The following is a 22,887-nucleotide window of genomic DNA, read 5'->3' on the forward strand; positions in this document are numbered from 1 at the left end:
GAACCGCTACATTGGTTGCATGTTTCCTAGTACTGTTTGGCCCAGATGTGCCACATCATGGAGGCGCCTATATCTATGTTTTGCATGAAAAGGTTCCATATAAAGGTATTGCTAAGACCACTCCTTTCCAGTGAGATATAAAGAAAGCAGGCTCCAGGCACCGCCTGAGCTTGAGGCTATACAGTTAGTTGCTTGTCAGTATTTGAGGATGTGATTGCTACTTGGACCTAGGAATATTCAGTGGCTGACTCAGTGTTTTAAGGATTCACATAATAGCATAGAACCTGGGCCAGCTGACACTTGATTTAGCCTATGTTAAGAACTTTTTGAGCACACATTGCAAGGTTGATATGTTAAATTTTTATTTGGTCTCTACTAAACATGATTTAAAATATTTTTTTAATGTTTATTTATTTTTGAGAGAGAGAGAAAGAGAGAAAGAGAGACAGAGTGTGGGGGGGGGGGGGCGCAAAGAGAGAAGGAGACACAGAATCCAAAACAGGCTCTAGGCTCTGAGCTGTCAGCACAGAGCCCGATGTAGGGCTCAAACCCACAAGACCCAGGATCATGACCTGAACTGAAGTCGACGCTTAACCGACTGAGCCACTCAGGCACCCCTATTAAACATGATTTTATCTAGAAATCATGTAATAAAATCATTTACCTACTACATATGTGTGAATTTTAACTTCGGGCATTTGTTTATCTTTAAAGTTCCAGATGTCGTACAGAATGTACAGTGTATGGCAACTAGCTGGCAGTCAGCTGTAGTGAAATGGGATCCACCCAAGAAGGCAAATGGAATAATTATACATTATATGATAACAGTTGGAAAGAATTCTACAAAAGTCTCTCCCCAAGATGATATGTATACTTTCGTGAAACTTCTTGCCAATACCTCATATATCTTTAAAATAAGAGCTTCAACTTCAGCAGGTGAAGGTGATGAGAAAACATGCAACATCAGCACGCTACCTGAAGCAGGTAACTAATCTGAAACAGGTAATTTACCTGAAAGAGGAAACCAACCTGAAAGTAACTACTTGTGGATTGTGTCATACATTTGTCGATAGCATTTGTAATCTTTTTATTCTTCCAAGTTTTTATTTAAGTTCCAGTTAGTTAATATACAGTGTCATATTAGTTTCAGGAGTCGAATTTAATGATTCATCACTCATATACAATACCCGGTGTTCATCACAACAAGTGCCGTCCATAATCCCCATCACCTATTTCACATATCACCTTACCCACCTCCCCTCCAGTAATCCTCAGTTTCTTCTGTACAGTGAAGAATCTATTTTATGGTTTGCCTCTCTCTCTCTTTTTTTTCCCTTATGTCCATCTGCTTTATTTCTTAAATTCCACCTATGAATGAATTCATATATTTGTCTTTATAGCACATTTATCTAAAGATATGAAAGAAATATTTTAAAATGTAACACATACATTTTTATGACATATGTTACTGAATACTGGTTATGTAGTATATTGATCCCTCTCCACAACACGGGGAGACTAAAAAGGGGAAAAGGAGAGAAAATCTGCTCTACTGTGTTTCCACACATACCTATGTCTTATTATCCAAACTATGAACTTACTGAATTATTCTTTATCATAAATTAAAATATGGAGTGAACATGTAAATGTTTTGATATTTATCTCTTTTTTATTTAATTGATTTTATGGAACTCTAGATGCTTTCCTGAATTCCAGAGCTGCAGTGTCAAACTCTCTTTCATCGATTTCTTTTCCTATACATCAGCCCTTGTCTTGTATAGTATTTGAATGAAAATATCTTGTCACTAAGTCTAGTCTACAAAGAAGAAAACGCTTGCCTTCCCTAACAGTGGTCTGACCTACCGTATAATTTCCTTTCTCCTTCTATCTTCTCCAATATTGTACCTGCTCATGTCAATGTAAGTCTGATTCCTTCCTGATAGTACTACTTCCCTGGAAGTCCTCCCTTATAGGGACTGTGGGTAATGGCATAATTGTTTACTTCTGGCACATCCAGATCCATTATTTTGGAAACATCTTCTAATTCTTTCCTCCTTTTGAAATCAGCATCACCCAATTTTACTCCACTCCTCTATCCTTGAGGTAGTAAACCACAGAATTTCAAGACATGGTGTACCTTCTCCCTGGTTTCCTCATCCTCATCAACATTTTTTCCTTATCATCCTTCCAGTGCAACACTTCGTCAGACTTCAGTGTTCTTGTTCAGCTGGAATAGATGCTTCTCAGCAACACCTATCTTTTGCTCCTTAGATCTCAAACCATGCCACTGTGATTCATCTTCTAGGAGTTTTTCCCATTCTGAGGGGATTCCACTGTTTTCACCAGATGTTGGCTGATAAATAGTGCTATACAAAACAGAAGTGGTTTACCTTTTCCAGCTATAACTTCACCTTCTCTAACTCTCCTAGCTACCCCATAATCTTCTATATCAATTTGTTTGTTTACACTCTATCGATTTTCCATAGGAGAATTCTGCTCTCATTCTGAACATAATCTGCCCACACTGTCATCTATATTTGATGTGATTTTCTTAATAATATCAATGATACTGACTTGCCGTCCTTCATATTTACTCATATCTTTATTTATGCTCTCAAGATATCCTCTCTCAGGGATGTCATTGCCTTCTTTTCAGGAAGGTAGCTGCTTATTTTTTTGTTTCAGTATGATATCTCCTCTAGAACATTACTCCATCAGTTCAATCTACTTTCTCCTGAATTTCATTCTCTTTCTTTCCATAACCCCCCCACCCCGCAAATTGTTCGAAAATTTTAGCTGAGGAACTGGTTGGTGTATCAACCCCAATATCTGCAAAATGGAATTTATGCTACATGGATTCTTCTCTTCCCCTTTTCTATGCCTGTACTTTGTAATCCTTTGGATACCAAGCTTCATATTTTTATGTGAACTTTCTCCCATTTTTCCTGCATATGATTAGATCTTATCAATTCAGTCTCTGCCATGACTCTCCAATTTGTTCCTTCTTCTCCAACGTGACTGCCCCATTTTACATCAGCCTCTTGTTGCTTCCTATAAAAATATCCTAAAGTAGCCTTACCACCCATGCTCATCCAGTCTGCCCATCAGTCTTTTCTTCGTACCCACTTACTTTCTTTGAATTGTTTCTAATACACAGTTTAGAGCATTTATGTGTTGGCAGTTGAAGTTCATTATCTGAGGGTAAAAGTGAGACATGCAGATTCAGGTATTTGAAACATAGAGACAAGAATGAAAAGCACAAGGTATAGGATATGGCTCAGAATACTCCAAATGTTTTACTTATTCTTGTCTGGAAAATGCATCCCAGAATTTATCACCAGTTAGAATCTGGCTTCTGTCTATGTTTTCATTCTTATGTCCCTCCACTACATTTCCTCATCTACCCTACGCCTCTAGCCAAATTTTGTTTTTTTTTCAGTACATTAGATTTCATGTATTCAATTAAAAGAACATTTATTAAGCACTTGCTACTTGCTATGGGCTAATGATTGATTAGATTTTCTATTTTAAACATACTCAACACTTTCTCACCATCAAATTGCTTTACTTCCTGTAGTTATATTGTCCTTTTCCTTTTGTATGTCACACAGAATTGTATTCATTCTTAAAAGCCCAATTTAAGTGTGTGTGTGTGTGTGTGTGTGTGTGTGTGTGTGTGTGGGTGTGAAATTCTTCAATGAAATGCCAACTTTTAAAGCCACAGATTCCTGGACTTCACCCCAGACTTGCTGATTCATAGCCTAAAGAGGTGATGCCCAAACCTGTACTTTCAGTCATCTCTCTAGGTAATCTGATGCTCTGCAAGTTATGGGAAGTGCTTGAGTAGGTTACCCATGAACTCTGATTGCTGGTGATATGTCGCAGCCAGGACAGGCAGTGTCAAAGAGGTCCAAAAGGAGTGATAGGTATTTCCCCAGTAGATGGGTAGCAGACCATTGCTATGCAAAATCTGGCAGAAGGAAATATGTTCAAATCCAGGCAGATGGTCTGCATCAGGTTTTTTAGCATCAGGTAAAATGATCTTGATTATTGGACTAGGAGCAGAGTCTTAGAGAACTGGAAAAAAAAAGGACAATAATTTTGAGATAAATGAGAGGTTCAAAAGACTCTGAAGACAAGACAGAAGACTCATTAATTGAGTCCACGGACATTTAAGATGACTGCTTCATCACAGGAACAAAGCAGAAGTTCAGTTAGTAGAACTGAGACACGTAATCAAAGTAGTAATATGCGTTTGATATAGAGCTATCTGAACTTAAGGTACAGGTCTTTGTAAAAGTAAATATTTATTTAAGGATTTGAACTGGATCTTACCTCAGGGTTAAAAGACCACATGAGTAAAAGTTAAAGGGAATCTAAATCAATGAATTAGGCTGACATCAGACATACATATTGTGCTATGTACTCCCTTAGTACTGAGGACAAATGCTTCTCGGACATTAGACTTCTAACTCCCTGCATCAGAATATATATCCCTAAGGCCCTACTCCAGACCTATGAAATCAGAATTTGGAAAGTAAGACTCACAACAAATCTGTATGTAAACAAGATATGTGTGGAAAACAGTGCTGAAATTGGAGACACGCTCTATTCCTTTGTAAACTTTTTGCTTGCGGGGCCTTTGTCTTATTTATCACTGTTTTACTCACAGTTCCTAGCAGATACCCTGGGAATTACAGGCACTCACATGTTTGTAGAAGAAAGAAATGAATTCTTTTCTTGTGAAATTTATAATTTTCCATAAAGGTTTTTATTCCATTGCAAAATATGATTTCCCACATTTCTATCAGGCAAAATTATAGATATTTTCTCCCATGCAAATGTAACAGTGTTTTTAATTAAGGACAATCAGTCATATGAAACATAAGCATTAATTGGTACTTCAAAATTTCTTAAATAATTTTTCATCTTTAAAATTAAGTTTCAGGTCTAGGATGTAATTATATTTCTGATTATAATATTTGTTAGGTAAATGCTTTTATCTGGGTCTGCATGAATTGTTTGTTGATGAGACATTAGTAAGAACTGGAGATTCATTGTTCAGAATGGAAACAGTTTTATAGCTGTTGCACAATTCTAATTTATAGCGGTCTAAGATTAGTCACGGTGCATAGTCAGCTCTGTGTCACTGACTCTGTACTTATTTTTGATGTAAAGTAAAATCAAATTTAGCTCACTCTCTTACTGCCTGGTGTCTGACCTTAACATTCCTTCCAGGGATTATTGGGTATTTTTCTCAGTGTAAACTTGGTCATAACTGGGCAGAGTTAAACATGCATCATAATGATTGAATTTATGAGGAGATTAGTGTTTGGTCTCTAAGGTGGTTCCATTGTCGCAGTCAGACATGTTGGAATAGGGCAAATGTAGATGAAGGCCCCCAAACTTGGTGCTTTTAACCACATTTTATGTCAAAATATATCATATGTACCAATAAAGATATTATAGCAAGTTCATGTGCACACAATATTGAACTCTTAGAATCTCATATTAGCTCAAAATGCATGCACTTATCCATATTATTTTCAAATCTTAGTAAATGTGGTGATTTAATATTGAGTTTTTTTTTTTTTTAATTTTTTTTTCAACGTTTATTTATTTTTGGGACAGAGAGAGACAGAGCATGAACGGGGAGGGGCAGAGAGAGAGGGAGACACAGAATCGGAAACAGGCTCCAGGCTCTGAGCCATCAACCCAGAGCCTGACGCGGGGCTCGAACTCACGGACCGCGAGATCGTGACCTGGCTGAAGTCGGACGCTTAACCGACTGCGCCACCCAGGTGCCCCTATATTGAGTTTTTAAAACTTTTTTTTCTGGAAGATAATTTTACAGTTTGTATTTATTCAAAGCTCTTCCAAGTTCACTAATTTAGAATCAGAAGAGAAAAATAAGCTGTATCTATTGGATGCCTAAAACTTAATTGAGGGAAAGTAAAATATGATTTTTTCATTAGTTTTTGTCCAACAGGAGGTATCAGGCACTGGTAGCGACCCACTGCAAGTCCATTTATTAAAGCAAATTTATTAATATGGTGCAACATTATTGAATGTGTTCAATTTCCCTGTTTTTCATTTTTCTTCTACTCTTGGTTATTTGAAAAAAAACATATGGCAAACTATCAATATGCATATACTTATATATATTTAATATATATGTGTGTAATATATAAATATTATAATATGTAAATATATTATATATATAAATATATATTTTTTACATTTATGTATGTTAACTTTCAATCATCTTCTTCATAGCCCTGACCACTGTTCCTCTAAGAATTATTTAAGAAATTTATCTGTTATGCATTTTAGTTGAATCCCTATTTTGTGGACCTCTCTGAGCACTGCAGAGACCAGGCAAACTGTGATTATGACTAAATTTGATCTCCATTTACCAGCTTTTTGAAAAAATAAAACATTTATATCATTTTTAGGAATGCACACCATTCTCAAATAGCATTTATTAGACTGAATGTGAGTGGTAAAAGTATTCCTCAGGGTTGCAAATTAATGCACTAATTCAAAAGTTCCCTTTTTCCTTTGTCTGCATCCAATTGACTTTGCTCTCCTTATCCGTCTCCTCAGTTGAGATGAGAAGTCAAGCATGTAGGAAAATTGCATGATCCTGTTTGTTCTTAAGCAAGTGAATTGACACATTCTACTTACCAGTAAGTAATTGCTGAAAGTGTAAAAGCCATTATAGTTGCCTGTCACAGATCAGAAAGAAATAGCTATTAGCATTGCTACTCTAATTGAAATTCAAGTGTTTTACAAAATATCTCTCATGTAGACTCAAGTATTAAATATAATGCTTTTCTTAAGAGTGAACATCAGGTGAGAAGTATCTTTTACACTTATAGTGTGGAAATTTGACCCATACATGCTTATTTAATGCTTATTACTATGCACAGGCTCGCGTTTGGGGTTCAAGAACCAAGTTTGAATCCCAAATAGCATCAATGATCTCTGCTGTGTGCATCCAAATAACTCCACCATTAATGTAAAGACATACCCAATACATATAAAGCAATTAAATACAAAGCAATATTAATATGTTAGTCAATTATGTGGATTGAAGATTGAATCAAATAGGAATTCAGGACAATATTGAAAGCTATGTTGAAGAAGTGGAATATGAATTGGATGTTGCTTATTTGTAGCTTCAGAATTTCTTTATAGGAGAAGCATAGACTCAGTAACCTAGCAGGAAATTATGATATGGTCTTGAACTTTGAATTTCATAGACAGTTACACCAGTGTTTACTTAGATTGTCTGAGATAGATCAATAAAATAGCCAAGTTTTTGAAATATTCTTTTTTTGTTGTTCTTCAGTGTGCTATGAGAAAATGTCAGAGCACATGTCAAAGAACATTCTTCATTTTATTTGAGCTGTATGAAGGGTAGGGGGAATTGCAGATTATGGGTATGCTAAGGTACTCATGGTTAACCAGCCTGTGGCACAATCACTATTCATGGAAATACTAAGATTAATAGAGAGAGGGAAGTAAATGCGAATTCCAAAATACACCAAGAGAAAACACACAGTGGAATAAAGGAATGGGATATAAGAGGTCAGGCTGAGGTGAAAGCCTGTTAGAGTGAGAGCGCACTATATTGGAAAGAGTGTAGCGGGGAGGTTGAATAACTTAGCCTTACTTTGCTCTTGGTTTTGCATATTTGTTGCAGAGGCTTGAATATAATATCATGGAAAAATGAGAACTCTGCTAACTTTAATTTTTTTAACGGTTTTATTTATTTTTGAGACAGAGAGAGACAGAGCAGGGGAGGGGCAGAGAGAGAGGGAGACACAGAATTCAAAGCAGGCTCCAGGCTCTGAGCTGTCAGCATAGAGCCTGCAGTGGGGCTTGAACTCAGGGACTGTGAGATCATGACCTGAGCTGAAGTTGGATGCTTAACTGACTGAGGCACCCAGGCGCCCGGAGAACTCTGCTAACTTTAAAATAGGAAGCAACATAAGTAACTCTAAAAATAGTGATTGTTTTTTGACCATTGTCCTAAAAGACTGCAGTAATTTTTAGAAGTATTTGTTTATTATATAGTTACAGAGCCTTCTGAGTCGCAAAGAATAAGATCCACAGTCATCTTAATGGCCCATAGGGTCCTTTTTAACCCACCATTCTCTTCCCTTAGTTATGTATTGTCTCCTTCTTTGTTTTTTGAAATTTACCCTCAAATGCCACCTCTTTAAAGAGGATCTGACTTATTTATAATTGAACCTCCTTTCTGCTAGATTTTGCATCCTCTTTATCTGCTTTACTTTTCTGTATTGTATGTAGCATTGTCTATGGATCTGTCCTCATTACAATGCATGTTCCATGAGATTAGGGATTTTTCTTTGTGTAGTTAACAAAGAAATGCCCAGAGGGGCGCCTGGGTGGCTCAGTCATTTAAGCTCAGGTCATGATCTCACGGTGGTTCCTGGGTTTGAGCCCCACATTGGGCTCTGTGCTGACAGCCTGGAGCCTACTTTTGGATTCTGTGTCTCCCTCTCTCTCTGCCCCTCCCCTGCTCACACTCTGTCTCTCAGAAATAAAAAAAAAAAAATTTTTAAATGCCCAGAAATGTGTCTGAAATACAGTGAAACACAATAAATATATTATGAAACATTGAATGAATCAACCAATCAATCAATCTTCAGTCCTAGAAGAGTGCTAAGCACATAGTAGACATTCAATATGCATACTTTGGGAACCATAAGTAGAGACTTACAGTTACAAAATTATTTCTAGACAATTATATGGTAAAATATCTAAGAAAGGTGTGTCTTTTGGAGTATATTTTTTTAATTAAGCTTTTTATTTTGAGATAATTGTAGATTCACATACAGTTATAGAAAGTAATTCAGAGAAATCCTGTGTCCCATTTATGCAGTTTCCCCCAAAGGTAATGTCTTTTAAAACTACAGTATATTATCACAACCACCATATTTATGTGAATGCAATCAAAATAGGGAATATTTTCATGAAAATAATCCCTTTTATTACCTTTATGCAGCCTCGCCCAAATCTTAACCACCCTTCTTCCTCCTCCCCCTCATTTTCACCCTCTAACAACCACTAATTTATTCTCCATTTTCTATAATTTTGTCATTTTTATTGATATGTTCATGTGGTTTTCTTCTTTAGTGTGTTAATATGATGGATTATATTGACTGATTTTCTAAATTGAACAAGCCTTTGGTCTTTGGAATCAACCTCACTTAATCATGGTGTATTACTTTTTATGTATTACTGATTTCTATGTGTTAATATTTTGTGAAGGCTTTTTGCTTCTATATTCATGAGAGATGTTGGTCTGTAGTTTTGGGTGGGGGTGGTTCTAACTTGTGTAGTTTCAGTATCAGAGTAACACTAGTTTCATCATATGAATCTCTTCTAATTTCTGGAAGAGATTGTGTAAAATTGGTACTAATTCTTCTTTAAACATTTGGGAGAGTTCTCCAGTGAAACTCTCTGGGCCTGGAGATCTCTATTTGGGGAGATTTAAAGTTATGTTGAAGTGCTTTCAGAATGCAAAATTGGAGCTGAAATGTGATATCAAACCAGTTGCAGAAAGTGGTACTTCTAATTAATCCATTTTGTCAAAAAGGAAGTCTCAAGAGAAATAAAGAAATATTGTAAACTAAAAGATATTAAATTAATATGAAATGAAAATACAATATGTCAAAATGTGTGGGACACAGTTAAAGCAGTGAAGAGAGGGAAATGTGTAGCATTAAATGCATACATTGGAAAAGAAGGAACATCTCAGATCAATAATCTAAGGTCACCCTCCCCTCCCCTACAGCCTAGAAAATAAAAAAGCATGCTGAAAGAAGAAAGAGAATAATAAAAATAAGAGCAGAAATCAGTGAAATCAAAAACAGTAAAACAGTAGGAAAAATCAGTGAAATAAAGAGCTGGATCTTTGAAAAGTTAAAATTGATAAGCCTGACAAATGACACAAATTACTAATATTTAGGAATGAAACCACTTCAGACACTGCCAACATCAAAAGGATAATAAGGAAATGATACCAACAGCTTTACACACAAAATTTTTACACCTTGGATGAAACAAACTCATTCTTCAAAAAGCATAACTACCACAGCTCACCTAATGTGGAATAAATAATGTGAATATCCCTATAACTATTAAGGACATTAAATTTGTAATGATTTCCTTTAACCCACTCTGGTAGGGAAAGGAAAGGCACTCTCCATTACTGGCAGATGGGGGTAGGAATCCAAGTTCCCCCTTCACCCTCTGCTGACTCCTCCATTGAGGAGACCTCTTGGCCCTAGCTCAGGAGGGTAGGAGTTCCTCATTACTGCTCTCTACATGGTTCTCCACTGACATGGTGAAGGAGACTTGTGACTTCTGGAAAGGGTAGAAGTTCTAGCTCCTTATTTTGCTTTCTCCGACCTCACCCTATCAAAGATGGTTGAGGTGCCTCATTTCTGCCTAATGAGGACAGAAGACTAGGTTACCCATTTGACCTTTCCTGTCATGGGAGGGAATGGGACCACAGTTTTCTTCTGTGGTTTTTGGGTAGAGCTGTTCTTCTCTAAAAGTTTGTCTTTCTAGGTTACACTATATTTTTAATGTTTATTCATTTCTGTGACAGAGAGACAGACAGAGAGACAGATTGTGAGCAGGGGAGGGGCAAAGAGAGAGGGGGACACAGAACTTGAAGCAGGCTCCGGGCTCTGCGATGTCAGCACAGAGGCCACGTGGGGCTCAAACTCACGAACCATGAGATCATGACCTGAGCCAAAGTCAGACACTTAACCAGCTGGGCCACCCAGGTGCCCCAAGGCTACACTGTTTTTTGACTAGAGACAGCATGCTTTTACTAAGGCTTCTTGGCCTGAGCTACTTGACATTTCCAGATTGCTGCCTTCTGGCATATATGAGGCAAAAAGAAAATCCAGAGAACTCACCACTGTATTGTTTCGTGGGTCCTGATTTCCCTAGTTGCTCTGCCTTCTCCCCATCTTTCAGAGTCTTCTTATGCTTGCATTATATTTAATGTCCATGGTTTTAATTGCATTTAGTGGAAGGAGTAGGATTAAAACATCTCTTCCACCTTCTTCAAAGCAGAGGTTCATACATGGGGATACATTTAATGGTGCTAAGTAAGAATCTTTGCTGTGGGCATTTTCACCACAGTGTTTCACCCTGTAAGGCAGTTTTGCTGAAAAAGATAAAAATAACCAGTTGACAGTTTGGTTTGACAGTTGGTTGGTTTCATCAGCTGGTTGACTGTTTGGTTTCATTTTTCTATTGATACAGTTCTCCCATTTTTATATTATATAAATCTTAGCCAGCTCCCATAATGGTCCGTACAGTGGCAAGGAGTTTTGAATCCACATTCCCATAGAACTTTGGAACATCGGTGGGCATGTGACAAAATGCCAAGAACAAACAACAGTGTGGAAGGCTTTCACAATGCAATACAAAGCTCACAAACATGCATCCCAGTATTTGGAAACTAAAACATCTTTTAATGAAGGAAGAAATTGTGGCAAAAAAGGGGAAAAATGAGATGCTGAACAAGAAAATGAATCAATAAGCAAAAAAAAAAAATGTGTGACACTATGAATGAAAAACTTTGATGACAAGTGTTTAGGTATAATCCAAAAAGTAAAATCAGTTATTTGTGTAGTATTGCCATGAATCTACACCATACATTTTGAATGTATTCAAATATTTAGTATTTGCAATAAAGTCTTTCAAATTTTGTCATTCATTTTTAATGTTTCATTACATCCTTTTTAATGAATGTCCCTCTTTTATTTTTCATGATTTTATCTTCTATGGCAGAATTGCCTTATGGCCTATTAGTTATGTAGCAAAAATGCTGCGAAAAAGATGCTTTTTTAAAATTCTGAACAGATACTTAATATCATGCATGGTACTGCTTTTATTCATCTATTTAAGATGAAGTTATTTAATACATATGAAGTAGAATGCTAGGGACTACTGGGAAGACTATAATAAACAAATTTATTTCTTGTGCTTTAAAAATTTAGAATTACATAATTTTATATTTTCATTGGCTCTCAGAGATAATCTCATTCAGTCATCTCATTTGATAGATATGGGAAATGAAGCACACAGGTCACGTGTCTACTAAGGGAGCTGTAACTAATTCTTAGCAGAACTCCTGCTAATCCAGAACTCCTCCTACTATACTATAATGCTTTCCTTACCTTAGGAATTCAACGAATCATTTGCACTTATTGGAATTAGAATAGTTTTCTTCCATTGTTTCACAGTAGCTAAGTAGAATTTTTATGGAGTGGGGAAATTTAGGCCCATTATATTAATTTTCTCATTAATTTTTGTAGATATATTTATGATGTAACTGTATACATACTTTTGTCCAAATATGGATTTAAATTTCAGGAAAACTAAATTTCTATCATCAAACATGTGCTTACCTATAATACCCAAAATACTATAATACTAAAAATACTGTGTAAAATACTGAAGCCATTCTGGGAAATCTTTAGAGTTCCTAGGTACGTACCGCATTTTTTATCCTGGATAAGTCCCAAAGGTGTAATGTTGGCTATTATGAAATTGTCTTATGTGTCAGATTGTAAATTATAATTTTAAAAGTCCTTTTAAATATAATTCCATTGGTAAAAAATGAATTTGAGTTACTGCTTAATTCTCCTTGACCCCATTGATGCTCTAATACCTTTCATTAAGTATATTCCAGGCATCCACTCTTTTCTTCATCCCTGCTCCAGCTAAAGACAGCTGTTCTTCAAGCAGCATTTTTATTAACTTATTTAAGAACTGGGGCGTATCTTATTACTCTATTTTCCATTCCTGTCCTATGCAGCTGTAGCTGATACTTTTCATAACAGCCTTTGCATATCAACCTCCTCTCCCATTGCACTCCGTTTTTTTTTCTTATTCTCCTTTACTTTCCTTTTTAAGTAAATTAAGGATGTGTGTGTGCATGCAAAAGCCTTCTTTCTTTATCTCTAGTAACCGTATTACTTGAAAGCTTCAGGAATTTAACCGTTATTTCTGTGAGAGTATAAGCTTCAGGGAAAAACACTTAGGAATGGTGTAAAAACTCTGAAATGTAAAATATAGGACTTTTAATGACAGCAAATTTTCATTAGTAACAACTCAACTTTAAAATAGTGCAATATGAATACAAAGAAAATTCTTTGAGCAAAGAGAAGGTTGTGCAAATTATTGTTAACCACAATTTAGTGAATTTCAATTACAAGTTTCATGGCATATGAAAAAATAACTTTTGGTCAGGAAGCTATTTTATAAATAGAAGGCACACATAAATAGAAGCCACTAGATGATTGAACACTTTCAAAATTCAAGAAAAGAAATAATGCTTTTTAGTATATTAATGTTATTGTAATTTGAATTTTTTACCACCTAGTATTCACTGCAACCTCACATAAATCACCCATTCAGTTTTGTGTCTGGATACCTTATGAAAAATTATTACTTTGGAAACAATTTGCAATGTTAGAAAGATAATAAGTAGTATTCCATAAGGATCACAATAATGAAATCTATACAATTAAAAGATACATTAAAAATCAGTAGCCTAATTTTCTGGTTTGTTACTAATTAATTACCCTACTTAAAATTCTTTTTAATGTTTATTTATTTTTGAGAGAGAGACATACACACAGAGCGTGAGCAGGGGAGGAGCAGAGAGAAGGAGACATAGAATCTAAAGCAGGCTCCAGGCTCCGAGCTGTCAGCACAGAGTCTGATGTAGGGCTCAAACCCACAAGCTGTGAGATCATGACCTGAGCTGAAGTCAGATGCTTAACTGACTGAGCCATTCAGGCGCCCCTAAATTAGCCTACTTTAGATAGGATTTTTTAAAAGCCAAGATCTTGTTTGTAATTTTTAAAATACAACTACATTAATATTTGTTATAAAGAAGTCTAACAGTTTTAAAGTTTAGACTTAAGATTTAAAACTAACTTTGTATTTAGGATGTTTTTACAGAGAATGGTTAACTGTTTAAGATATGCTCTGTGAAAGCTGGGTAGAATGCTATTCTCAGAAGTATATTAGGAACTTTGCATGAAGATTAACCAATTGCCAAAAGATAGTTGAAAACAGTTGTTGACATACTTGGCCTAATCTGTAAGGCTTCTTTTCTAGAATGGATATATCAAAAATACAATAAAACTCATCATTTCTACTAACACCTAGATTTGTAAAACATTAGTTAGGAAGTATTTGCCTAGCATTTAAATTTTCTATATAAATATATAACTTATTTTGAATATTGTTTCTGCATTTTTATGGGAAAGCTTTTTTCTTTTCATGTTTTTGTGTTTTTTAAATGTTTTTTACTTATGGAAAATTATTTTATATGCAATGAAATGTACAGAACCTAAGTGTACAATTCAATGAGTTTTTACGAATGCATACTCTTATGTAACACCACTCAACAACATATAGAACATTTCCATCTCCCACAGAAAATTCCCTTGGATACCCACTCTCCAAAGCAACCACTGTCATGATTTCAATCAGCAAAAGTTAGTTTAAGTTGTTCTTGGCTGTATGTACTCTTTAATGTCTGGTCTGTTTCTTTCAACAAATTGTGAAAATTTCAGTAATTGTTCTTTTTTACTGTGGGGTAATTTCCCATCTTATGAATATTGCATTATTTGTGTGTGTGTGTGTGTGTGTGTGTGTGTGTGGACATGTAGCTTCTTCTAAACTAAGTATTTTGAATAAAATTGCCATACCTATATTTTTTAAATCTTTTTTTGTGGAATTCCTGGGTCATAGCCTAGATACGTGTTTGTGTGTAAGTAACTGACAGTTTTCTAAAATGGTTGTACTATTTTAAATACACCCCAACAGCAATATAGGAGAGTTATAATTATTTCTCAGTATCACCAGAATTTGGTGTTAACAGTCTTTTTAATTTAGACATTCCAGTTGGTGTCAACATTTTTTATCTTATTATAAGTTGTATTTTCATATCAGTGACGATTAATGATGTTAAACCCTCTATGAGTTTGATTTTTTTAGATTCAACACGTGAGTGACATTATGTAGTATTTACCTTTCTGTTTCTGGCTTATTTCGCTTGGCATAATGATTTTAAACATTTCTTCTTTTCATATATAAACATTTATAGTATAATCTCCTCTGGATAATAATATATCAAAATTGTTGGTTTTTTTCTTTCAGGTAAAATATTTTCTAATTTCCTTTGCAATTTCTTCTTTGAGCCATGGTTATATACAAATATGTTTCATTTCTGATTATTTGGAACTTTTCTATATATTCTTATGTCATCAATTTTTAATTTATGCCATTGTCAGAGAATATATCTTTAAGACTTAATTTTTAAAAGCTGGCTGAGAAATTTTCAGTGGCTCAGCATATGATTTAACTTGTTGAATATTCTTCCATGCACACTTGAAAATAGTGTATATTCTTCAGTTATTGGCTATAATGTTCTATGTATTAGTTGAATGTGTTTGACACTAACGTTTTGCAAATCTGGATCCTTACAACTTTTCAGTTTAATTATTCTATCAAATATTGAGAAGGGAATGTTAACATATCCCACAATGATTGTACATTTGTCTGTTTCTTCTTTCGGTTCTGTCAGTATTTGATTCATGTACTTCAAAGTTTGTTTTTTTTCCTTAACAAATACATATTTATGATTGCTATAACTTCCTAACTGACCCTTAATCATTATCAACTGTCTCTTTTATCTTTGGGAATACTTCTTGTCCTAAAAGTTCTTTTGTTTGGGAGCACCTGTCGGTTAGACATCCAACCAGGTCAGGTCATGATCTCGTGGTTTAATATTTAGAGAGAGAGAGAGCATGAGCTAGGGAGAGGGCAGAGGGAGAGTAAGAGAGAATCTTAAGCAGGCTCCCTGTTCAGCATGGAGCCTGACACAGGGCTCGATTCCAGGCCCTGGGATCATGATGTGAGCCCAAATCAAGAGTCTGATGCTCAATCTACTGAGCCATGAAGACGCCCCTAATCTGCACTTAAAGTCATTATTAATTTTATTGAATTTAGTTCTACTATTTGCTATTTGTTTTCTACTTGTCTTATCTCTTTTTTAGTTTTTCTCTTCTCTCTTTCTTGCCTTCCTTTGAGTTAATTGAATAGTTTTAGTTTTCTACTTTAATTAATCTGCTGGATTTTTAGCTATACTTATTTTTAATGGTTGCTCAAGGAGATTACAATATGATTATTTAGTTTGTCATAGCTACTTAATATTGTACAACTTGACATAAAAATGTGAAGTTGCAGGGCACCTGGGTGGCTCAGTTGGTTAAGCAGCCAGCTTCAGCTCACATCATGATCTCACAGTCTGTGAGTTCGAGCCCCGTGTCGGGCTCTGTGCTGACAGCTCAGAGCCTAGAGCCTGCTTCCAATTCTCTCTGTCTCTGTCTCCCTCTCTCTCTGACACTCCCCTGCTTGCTTTCTGTCTCTCTCTCTCTCAAAAATAATAAGCATTAAAACAATATTAAGTTGCAAAAATACAATTCCATGCATTTTGCCATATTTTGTGCTATTCATGTCATGCACTTGATATCTGTATACTTTAAATAATTTACATATATGTACATTGTAAACCATAGTTTATTGTACTATGTTTCTTACAGGGCCAGTAGAGATTTAAATGAATTGAGAAAAGACCACATATCTTTTCTATATAATCATTGTTTCTGGTGTTCTTTATTTCAGTGTCATTTCATCCAGGTTCATACTTCTAGTGTCATTGCCCTTTAACTTTCTTAAGACTTTCTTCTGTATGCTTGCATCAAATTCTCTCAGATTTTATTTACTTTAAATAGATTTCTTTTGCTTCCACTTTTGAAGGATTTTTTTCTCTGGATATAAAATTCTGGATGGATAGTTACCCCATCTCCCTGGCACCCTCCACACCCCAGTATTTTTCACTTTAAAAATGTCATTCTTTTGTCTTCTACTACTTATTGTTTCTGATGAGATGTCAGCTGCCATTTATGTTCTTAGCTCTGGTGTGTGATACATGTTACTTTTTCTGGCACTTCTCAAGACATTTTTCTTTATCTTTTCTTTAAGGCAGTTTGTCAGTGATATGACTAACGTGCTTTTTGTTGCATTTGTTTTTTGCTAAGGGTTCATTTAATTTTTTGTATTGATAAATTAATATTTTCTGAAATTTGAGAAATTTCTGGTCATTATTTTTTCAAATATTTTTCTTCCTTCTTCTATCCTATTCTGAGACTCCATTTATAACCTCTTGATATCATCATCCTTTAAGTGACTGAGGCTTTATTATTTTTTTTCATTTTTTTCTATGTTCTTCAGATTGAGTTCTATTGATGTTTCATCAAGTTTATTGACAATATTCTGCTGTCTTTAAGCTGTTATAAGTCCAATGAATGTTTCATTTCAGATGTATTTTTAAGTTCTAGAATTTTGATTAATTCTGTTTCATTATCTCTGTTTCTCTGCTGAAATTCCCTATTTGGTTTCTAATTATGGTCATGTTTTCTGTTAAGTAAAATAAAATATTTACATAGTTTTAAATTTATTTTCTGATAATTCCTACACTTGAGGTATTCTGTGATTTTTTTTCTGTGGAACACTTTTTTCTCTTGACTATGAGTCACATTTTCCTGTCACTAGTAATTTTCCTGCCTGCCTTGTAATTTTTAAACTTATATTAGACTTTGCTGGAGATGTTTTGCATAAACTCTGGATTTTGTTATCTTGTTCTTAAGGGTGTTAGTCTTTATTCTAATACACTATTAAATTACTGAATGATGATTTTGTGAGTATGTGGTTTTGGTTTCTCTATTATTTACAGAGGAAATTCCTTGATCCTGGAACAGAGAATAAAGTAAATATATGATCCTTTTAGGATTTTAATATGAGGCCTATGCTATTTACCAAGCCCTTAATTTGGTGGGATTGAAACTCCAAATTCCAAGGGTGGCTGGGGGGCTCAGTCAGTTAAGCGTACGACTTTAGCTCAGGTCCTGATCTAACAGCTCCTGAGTTGGAGCCCAGTGTCAGACTCTGTGCTGCCAGCTCGAAGCCTGGAGCCCACTTCAGATTCTGCAATTCCTAGTTTCTCTGCCCTTCCCCCACTAATGTTCTGTCTCTTCCTCCTTCAAAAATAAATAAACTTTAAAAAAAATTAAAAAATATTGAAACTCCAAATTCTGTCTCTCCTGCACTGGGAAGCAAGTAAAATTTCTACTCAGTTTTCCATCTGTTTCTTTCCACTGTGTTCCTCATTCTGTCCTTATACATGTATGATTAAGAGAGTAGCCAAGGATTTCAGAGGAGTTTAGACCCAGAATTTAGGCCTACCCCCTTTTTGGCTCCCTCCTTTTCCAGCTACTTTGGCAGTCTCACATTCCATTCTCTGACACCCCAAACCACAAGCTGTTTGTTTGTTTGTTTGTTTGTTTCCTCCATCCAGGGTGCATGGTTGTTATCTGCAGGAGATTTAATCTGATACAAACTGCTATTGTATCATCAAAATAGATTCTCAAACTTATTATATTTGGGCGCTGAAATATTTTGATATACATTTTTGACTGCCTCTGCAAAATTATTTTTTGCATGATTTTGACAATTCTAGTCACACTGAACATTTTCTTTACAATAGCCTTACTGAATATTTTGTGATAAGCACATAGAAGAGAGGTTTACATTGCAGTAATATACATGACTCTAAAAGGAACAGTAGATATTTTTGTTCTTACAAATATTTTGGCAATCAAGGACTTTTCTATTGGCTACTTTATTTCACAGAATCCCCAGTCTCACTCGATCTTTTGATCCTTTCTCCTCTATTGGTTGTTTCTCTTTCCATCTCCTTTTATTCTCTCCCCCCACCCTTACCCAGTGTGTGTGTGTGTGTGTGTGTGTGTGTGTGTGTGTGTGTGTATGCATGTCTCATGGAATCCCTGTAAACTCCAAATTCTTTTTTCTCTTTTGTAGAGATTTCCCCAAACTTTAGATCAGGATTCCTTTTGTATGTTTTAATCTATCAAGGTTTTCTGTGCAACTACACTCTTTAGAAAACAGGAATTGTTTCAAGTAGCATTTCATTACAATCAGCATTGGTGACACTTGTTCATCAATCAATACTGGTTACAGAATTGGTGACACTTTCTTCTTGAAATCTGTGCATGCATTCATCCATTTGTTCATTTATTTGTTAAACAAATACTTCCTTTCTAATGTTTTCTTTATTTTGGAGAGAGAGAGAAAGAGAGAGAGAGTGCATAAGCAGGGGAGGGGATGAGAGAGGTGGGGACAGAGGATCTAAAGCTGACTCCACACTAACAGCTGCAAGCCCTATGTGGGGCTCAAACTCAGGAACCGTGAGATCATGACCTGAGGTAAAGTCAGATGCTCAACCGAGTAAGCCACACAGGTGCCCCTGTTAAACAAATATTTCTTAATATCAGTATATGCCAGATATTATGGGCTTACCTAAGTTTTTTTTTTATGATTTTTTTCCAGTTCTATTTGACTGCCCGTTTACTACTAACTTTACAGAGACTCAGTTCATCATCTGCTGTTGTGAAACTATATATACAAATAGTCCCTTTAAATGTTTATTTACTCTTATGATTTCCAAGCTTATATATGCATAATTATCCCAAATTGGCCTTTCTTGACCTCTTAGGCTAACTAACCCAATCTTCTCCTCCCAAGATATCTCTATTTATTCATGTTAACAAGATATGAAACTAACATGTAATTTACTCGAATCCCTCAAACAAATCCCCCCAAACCAGTATGTCTCATTTCTTCATTAGTGTCAATGATTCAATTTAGTCTCCAGGTGTCATAGAGTTGTTCTTGATAGACAAGTAACTGCTATGTAATTACTCCCTAAGAACTGCTTCAGATAAATAATTTCAAATCAAATTTGTCGTTTTTGATGGATATTCTCATGAGATGGCTTGCTATCTAGAGCTGTCAAACTAGTGACTTTATAAAACAAATCAACTTATTTTCCCTCCAAGCAGAACATGTATAACCCATTTTCTTTACAGTATTCTCCAAAAACAAAGCAAAACAAAAGTTTTACTGAGATATTTTTATAAGTAAGCTGTGCATTCAGTAATACTTGATTTAAAAACTATTATTATTATATCTGTGGTCCATGTAGTTTTGGGTCCCCCAGTTGTCTATCTCTACGTGCAGTAGGACAGACACTTTAAACATTTTTAGGAAATTTTTTCCTGTTTACAGATACTTCTTCAGTTCTTTTTCATGTGAATGGAATACGTTGAGATGATTTAATTTGGCACACTAATAACAGTATGTCAGTCCATATTCCCAGCTTTGTAACACCACCTGAAATCATGTTTATTTTGATAAATTCTGGCCCAGCTACTCCAAAATCTATTTCTGGAGTAAGCCAGACTGCTAGAGAGAAGAGTGCCTGAACTGAATAATTAGAACCTCTGAAGAAATAGTTGTACACAACCATGTTTGATAGTTACTCTGCTCAGTCACATTGAGAGACATTGTAAGAAAGAGCCAAGTTAAAGATACTTGGCATTTACTATGTAAGGATGTTGTTGAGGATATTGTTCATTAAATTACATTGTAACCTGTTTATCTGATTTTTTTTTGAGAGAGAGAGAAATATATCTCTCATCTCAGTAACAGGTTATTGCATTTTCTTATTCATTTAATTTTTCTTTATTTATAATCACAGAGATTTACAATCTTGACTTTTTCCTTTGTATTACTTTCTGTAACACAGGGCCAAATCATAGCCTCCCTCTAGGAAGTGTACAGTGTACTTTTTATCTGTTGACCCCGTTCCTGGGTTCATTCTATGTTGTATTCTTCTCTGCCCAAAAAATAATCACATTCTACTGATATTCTTTTGCCTTTTTTAAAAGATCTGTTTCTAATTATTCTTTGTTATTATTGTAATCTGCATTGTACTGTATATATACAACATCTAACTACTTTCTATCAAATTAAACTTTTCCTATTAAGTAGCTATGGGGAGGCTCAGGCTTTTCTTAAGTTTAGACTTTACAAATTCATTCTGTTGACTGCTCTCTAGTGCCTCCAGTAGTTACCTAAACTCACCTCTCAAACTTTCAGTGCCTTTCAGGACCATAACACAACACTTTATGGCCCCCTCTTTTTTCCTATTACTTCCTTAAACTTTCTTTATTCCAGTCTAGTATACTTTCTAGACTTTGACAATTTGTAGCTACTTATATCTTTCCCATACTCATTGTGTTTAAACATCTTTTCCAGCACGTATTTACCTATTCTCGATTGTTCCTCCAAATTATAGCCACTAGATATTCTTCCACTGAAACTTTCCTTTGGGCATCAACTATTTGTGGTGGTTTCTGTTAGCTAAATTACTTTTCATATGTGTATGAAAAATAACTTATACCCTAAGACTAATAACTTGCTCACACCATTTAGTGTGAATGTTCAGTAATTGCTATTGATTACATTCAAATTAGTGCAAAATTTGTATCTGGTAGGCGGAAATATTTTTTGCACTGAACTTTGTAGGAATTTCTATTTTTATATTGATTCATACTGTGTTAGTGTTGGTAAACTGTACTTTTATTTGTATAGGATCACATATTAGTACTTTGTGTTTCTAAAAAGACTGTAGATTATTTAAAATTAGTAGAGACAAAAATATTCTTAACTAGGAAACATTGTGTTCATACTTTTTAAAATTTTATAAATATAATTTATAAATATAAATTTTCAGGCATCTGTTTTGCTTAAAAGAAAGTACCTCTGCAGTGGAAGATAAAAATATAGTCATAAATAAAGAATTAAGGAAACTTGGTCTTTCATGTTAGTATACTTAATCAGGTCAGTGAGAAGTCAATACAGACTACCATAAGAATCTTATCATGGGAGGTTGGCAACTGCTCATAATTGATGTTCAGAAGTTTAGAGAATAATTACACTTTATACACACTTTCATCTTCTAAGTGGAACCCTACTAAATAGTCAGTAACAACTGACATGCATTCAACCTACAACAAATGTCACTTATATAGTTCTATAGCTTTCATTTCAATCATGATGAAAGTACTTCACAGATAAGAATAATTTATGAATAAAAATATAATTTACGGAATACCTTGCCAGTGAATGTTGATCGCTTCATCACAGTTCAGTCATGTTTAGAAAATCTAAGCAAGCTGTGTGATTACTCCAGGAAGCATGGAATGATGTGTTCAAATTAGTACCATCTGTGGATAGAAAAAAATTGAGGTTTTTAGTCATTCTTAAAGAATGGAAATCTGATTCTCCATGCTAAAATGAGTGTAATCCTTTTTGTATCTGTAATTCAATAGGGCAGTTGCTTTGAAATAGTCTAGTTCAACACGCAGTTCATCAAAAGAGAAGATACCGCATATAAATGCTGGTCATTTATGAGTGCCACTGAGGTAGCCTTTAAAAAAAACTGTCTATGAGTTATACTATGTATTTGGCTTCAACTTAGATTTATTTCTGGTTTATCTTTCTAAATAAATTTGTTTGGGATATGTGCGTAAAATTTTGCACCACGTGAAAACCAAAGGACTGTTTGAATGAAACATAATTTATGCATACAGTCAACACTTATTGAGTGCCCAGTATGTGCCAGACACTGTGTATCTGTGGAAGGTCCATCACTGTGTCTGTCAAATGGAGGGCAACTCAATTGTTGTTCCTCTTCCTTTAGTCAGGTTACAAAAAATTCTTCTTTTTTCCTTATCAAGTTAAATTACTATCCTTTTAGACCTTTTTTCCCCCCTCTGTGTTATTTATTTGGAAAACACAAGGTCTGTGAACCAGAATTAATCTGCT

General features: G+C 35.0%; 1 protein-coding gene and 1 long non-coding RNA gene across 2 annotated transcripts in view; one reads left to right on the forward strand and one right to left on the reverse strand.

Moving 5' to 3' along the window:
* PTPRQ (protein tyrosine phosphatase receptor type Q) overlaps positions 1 to 22,887 on the forward strand; it is a 238,357-nt gene that overhangs the window by 111,413 nt on the left and 104,057 nt on the right. The window contains 1 exon segment of the mRNA XM_043564288.1: positions 715 to 984. Coding sequence (XP_043420223.1) covers positions 715 to 984 — 270 coding nt within the window.
* On the reverse strand, positions 10,891 to 22,376 carry LOC122472252. The gene is made up of 2 exons (XR_006294393.1): positions 22,175 to 22,376; positions 10,891 to 11,218 (listed from the first exon to the last, which is right to left on the reverse strand). It is a non-coding gene; the product is annotated as an uncharacterized LOC122472252 (long non-coding RNA).

This window comes from Prionailurus bengalensis, chromosome B4 (assembly GCF_016509475.1).
Source record: "Prionailurus bengalensis isolate Pbe53 chromosome B4, Fcat_Pben_1.1_paternal_pri, whole genome shotgun sequence".
NCBI lineage: Eukaryota > Metazoa > Chordata > Mammalia > Carnivora > Felidae > Prionailurus > Prionailurus bengalensis.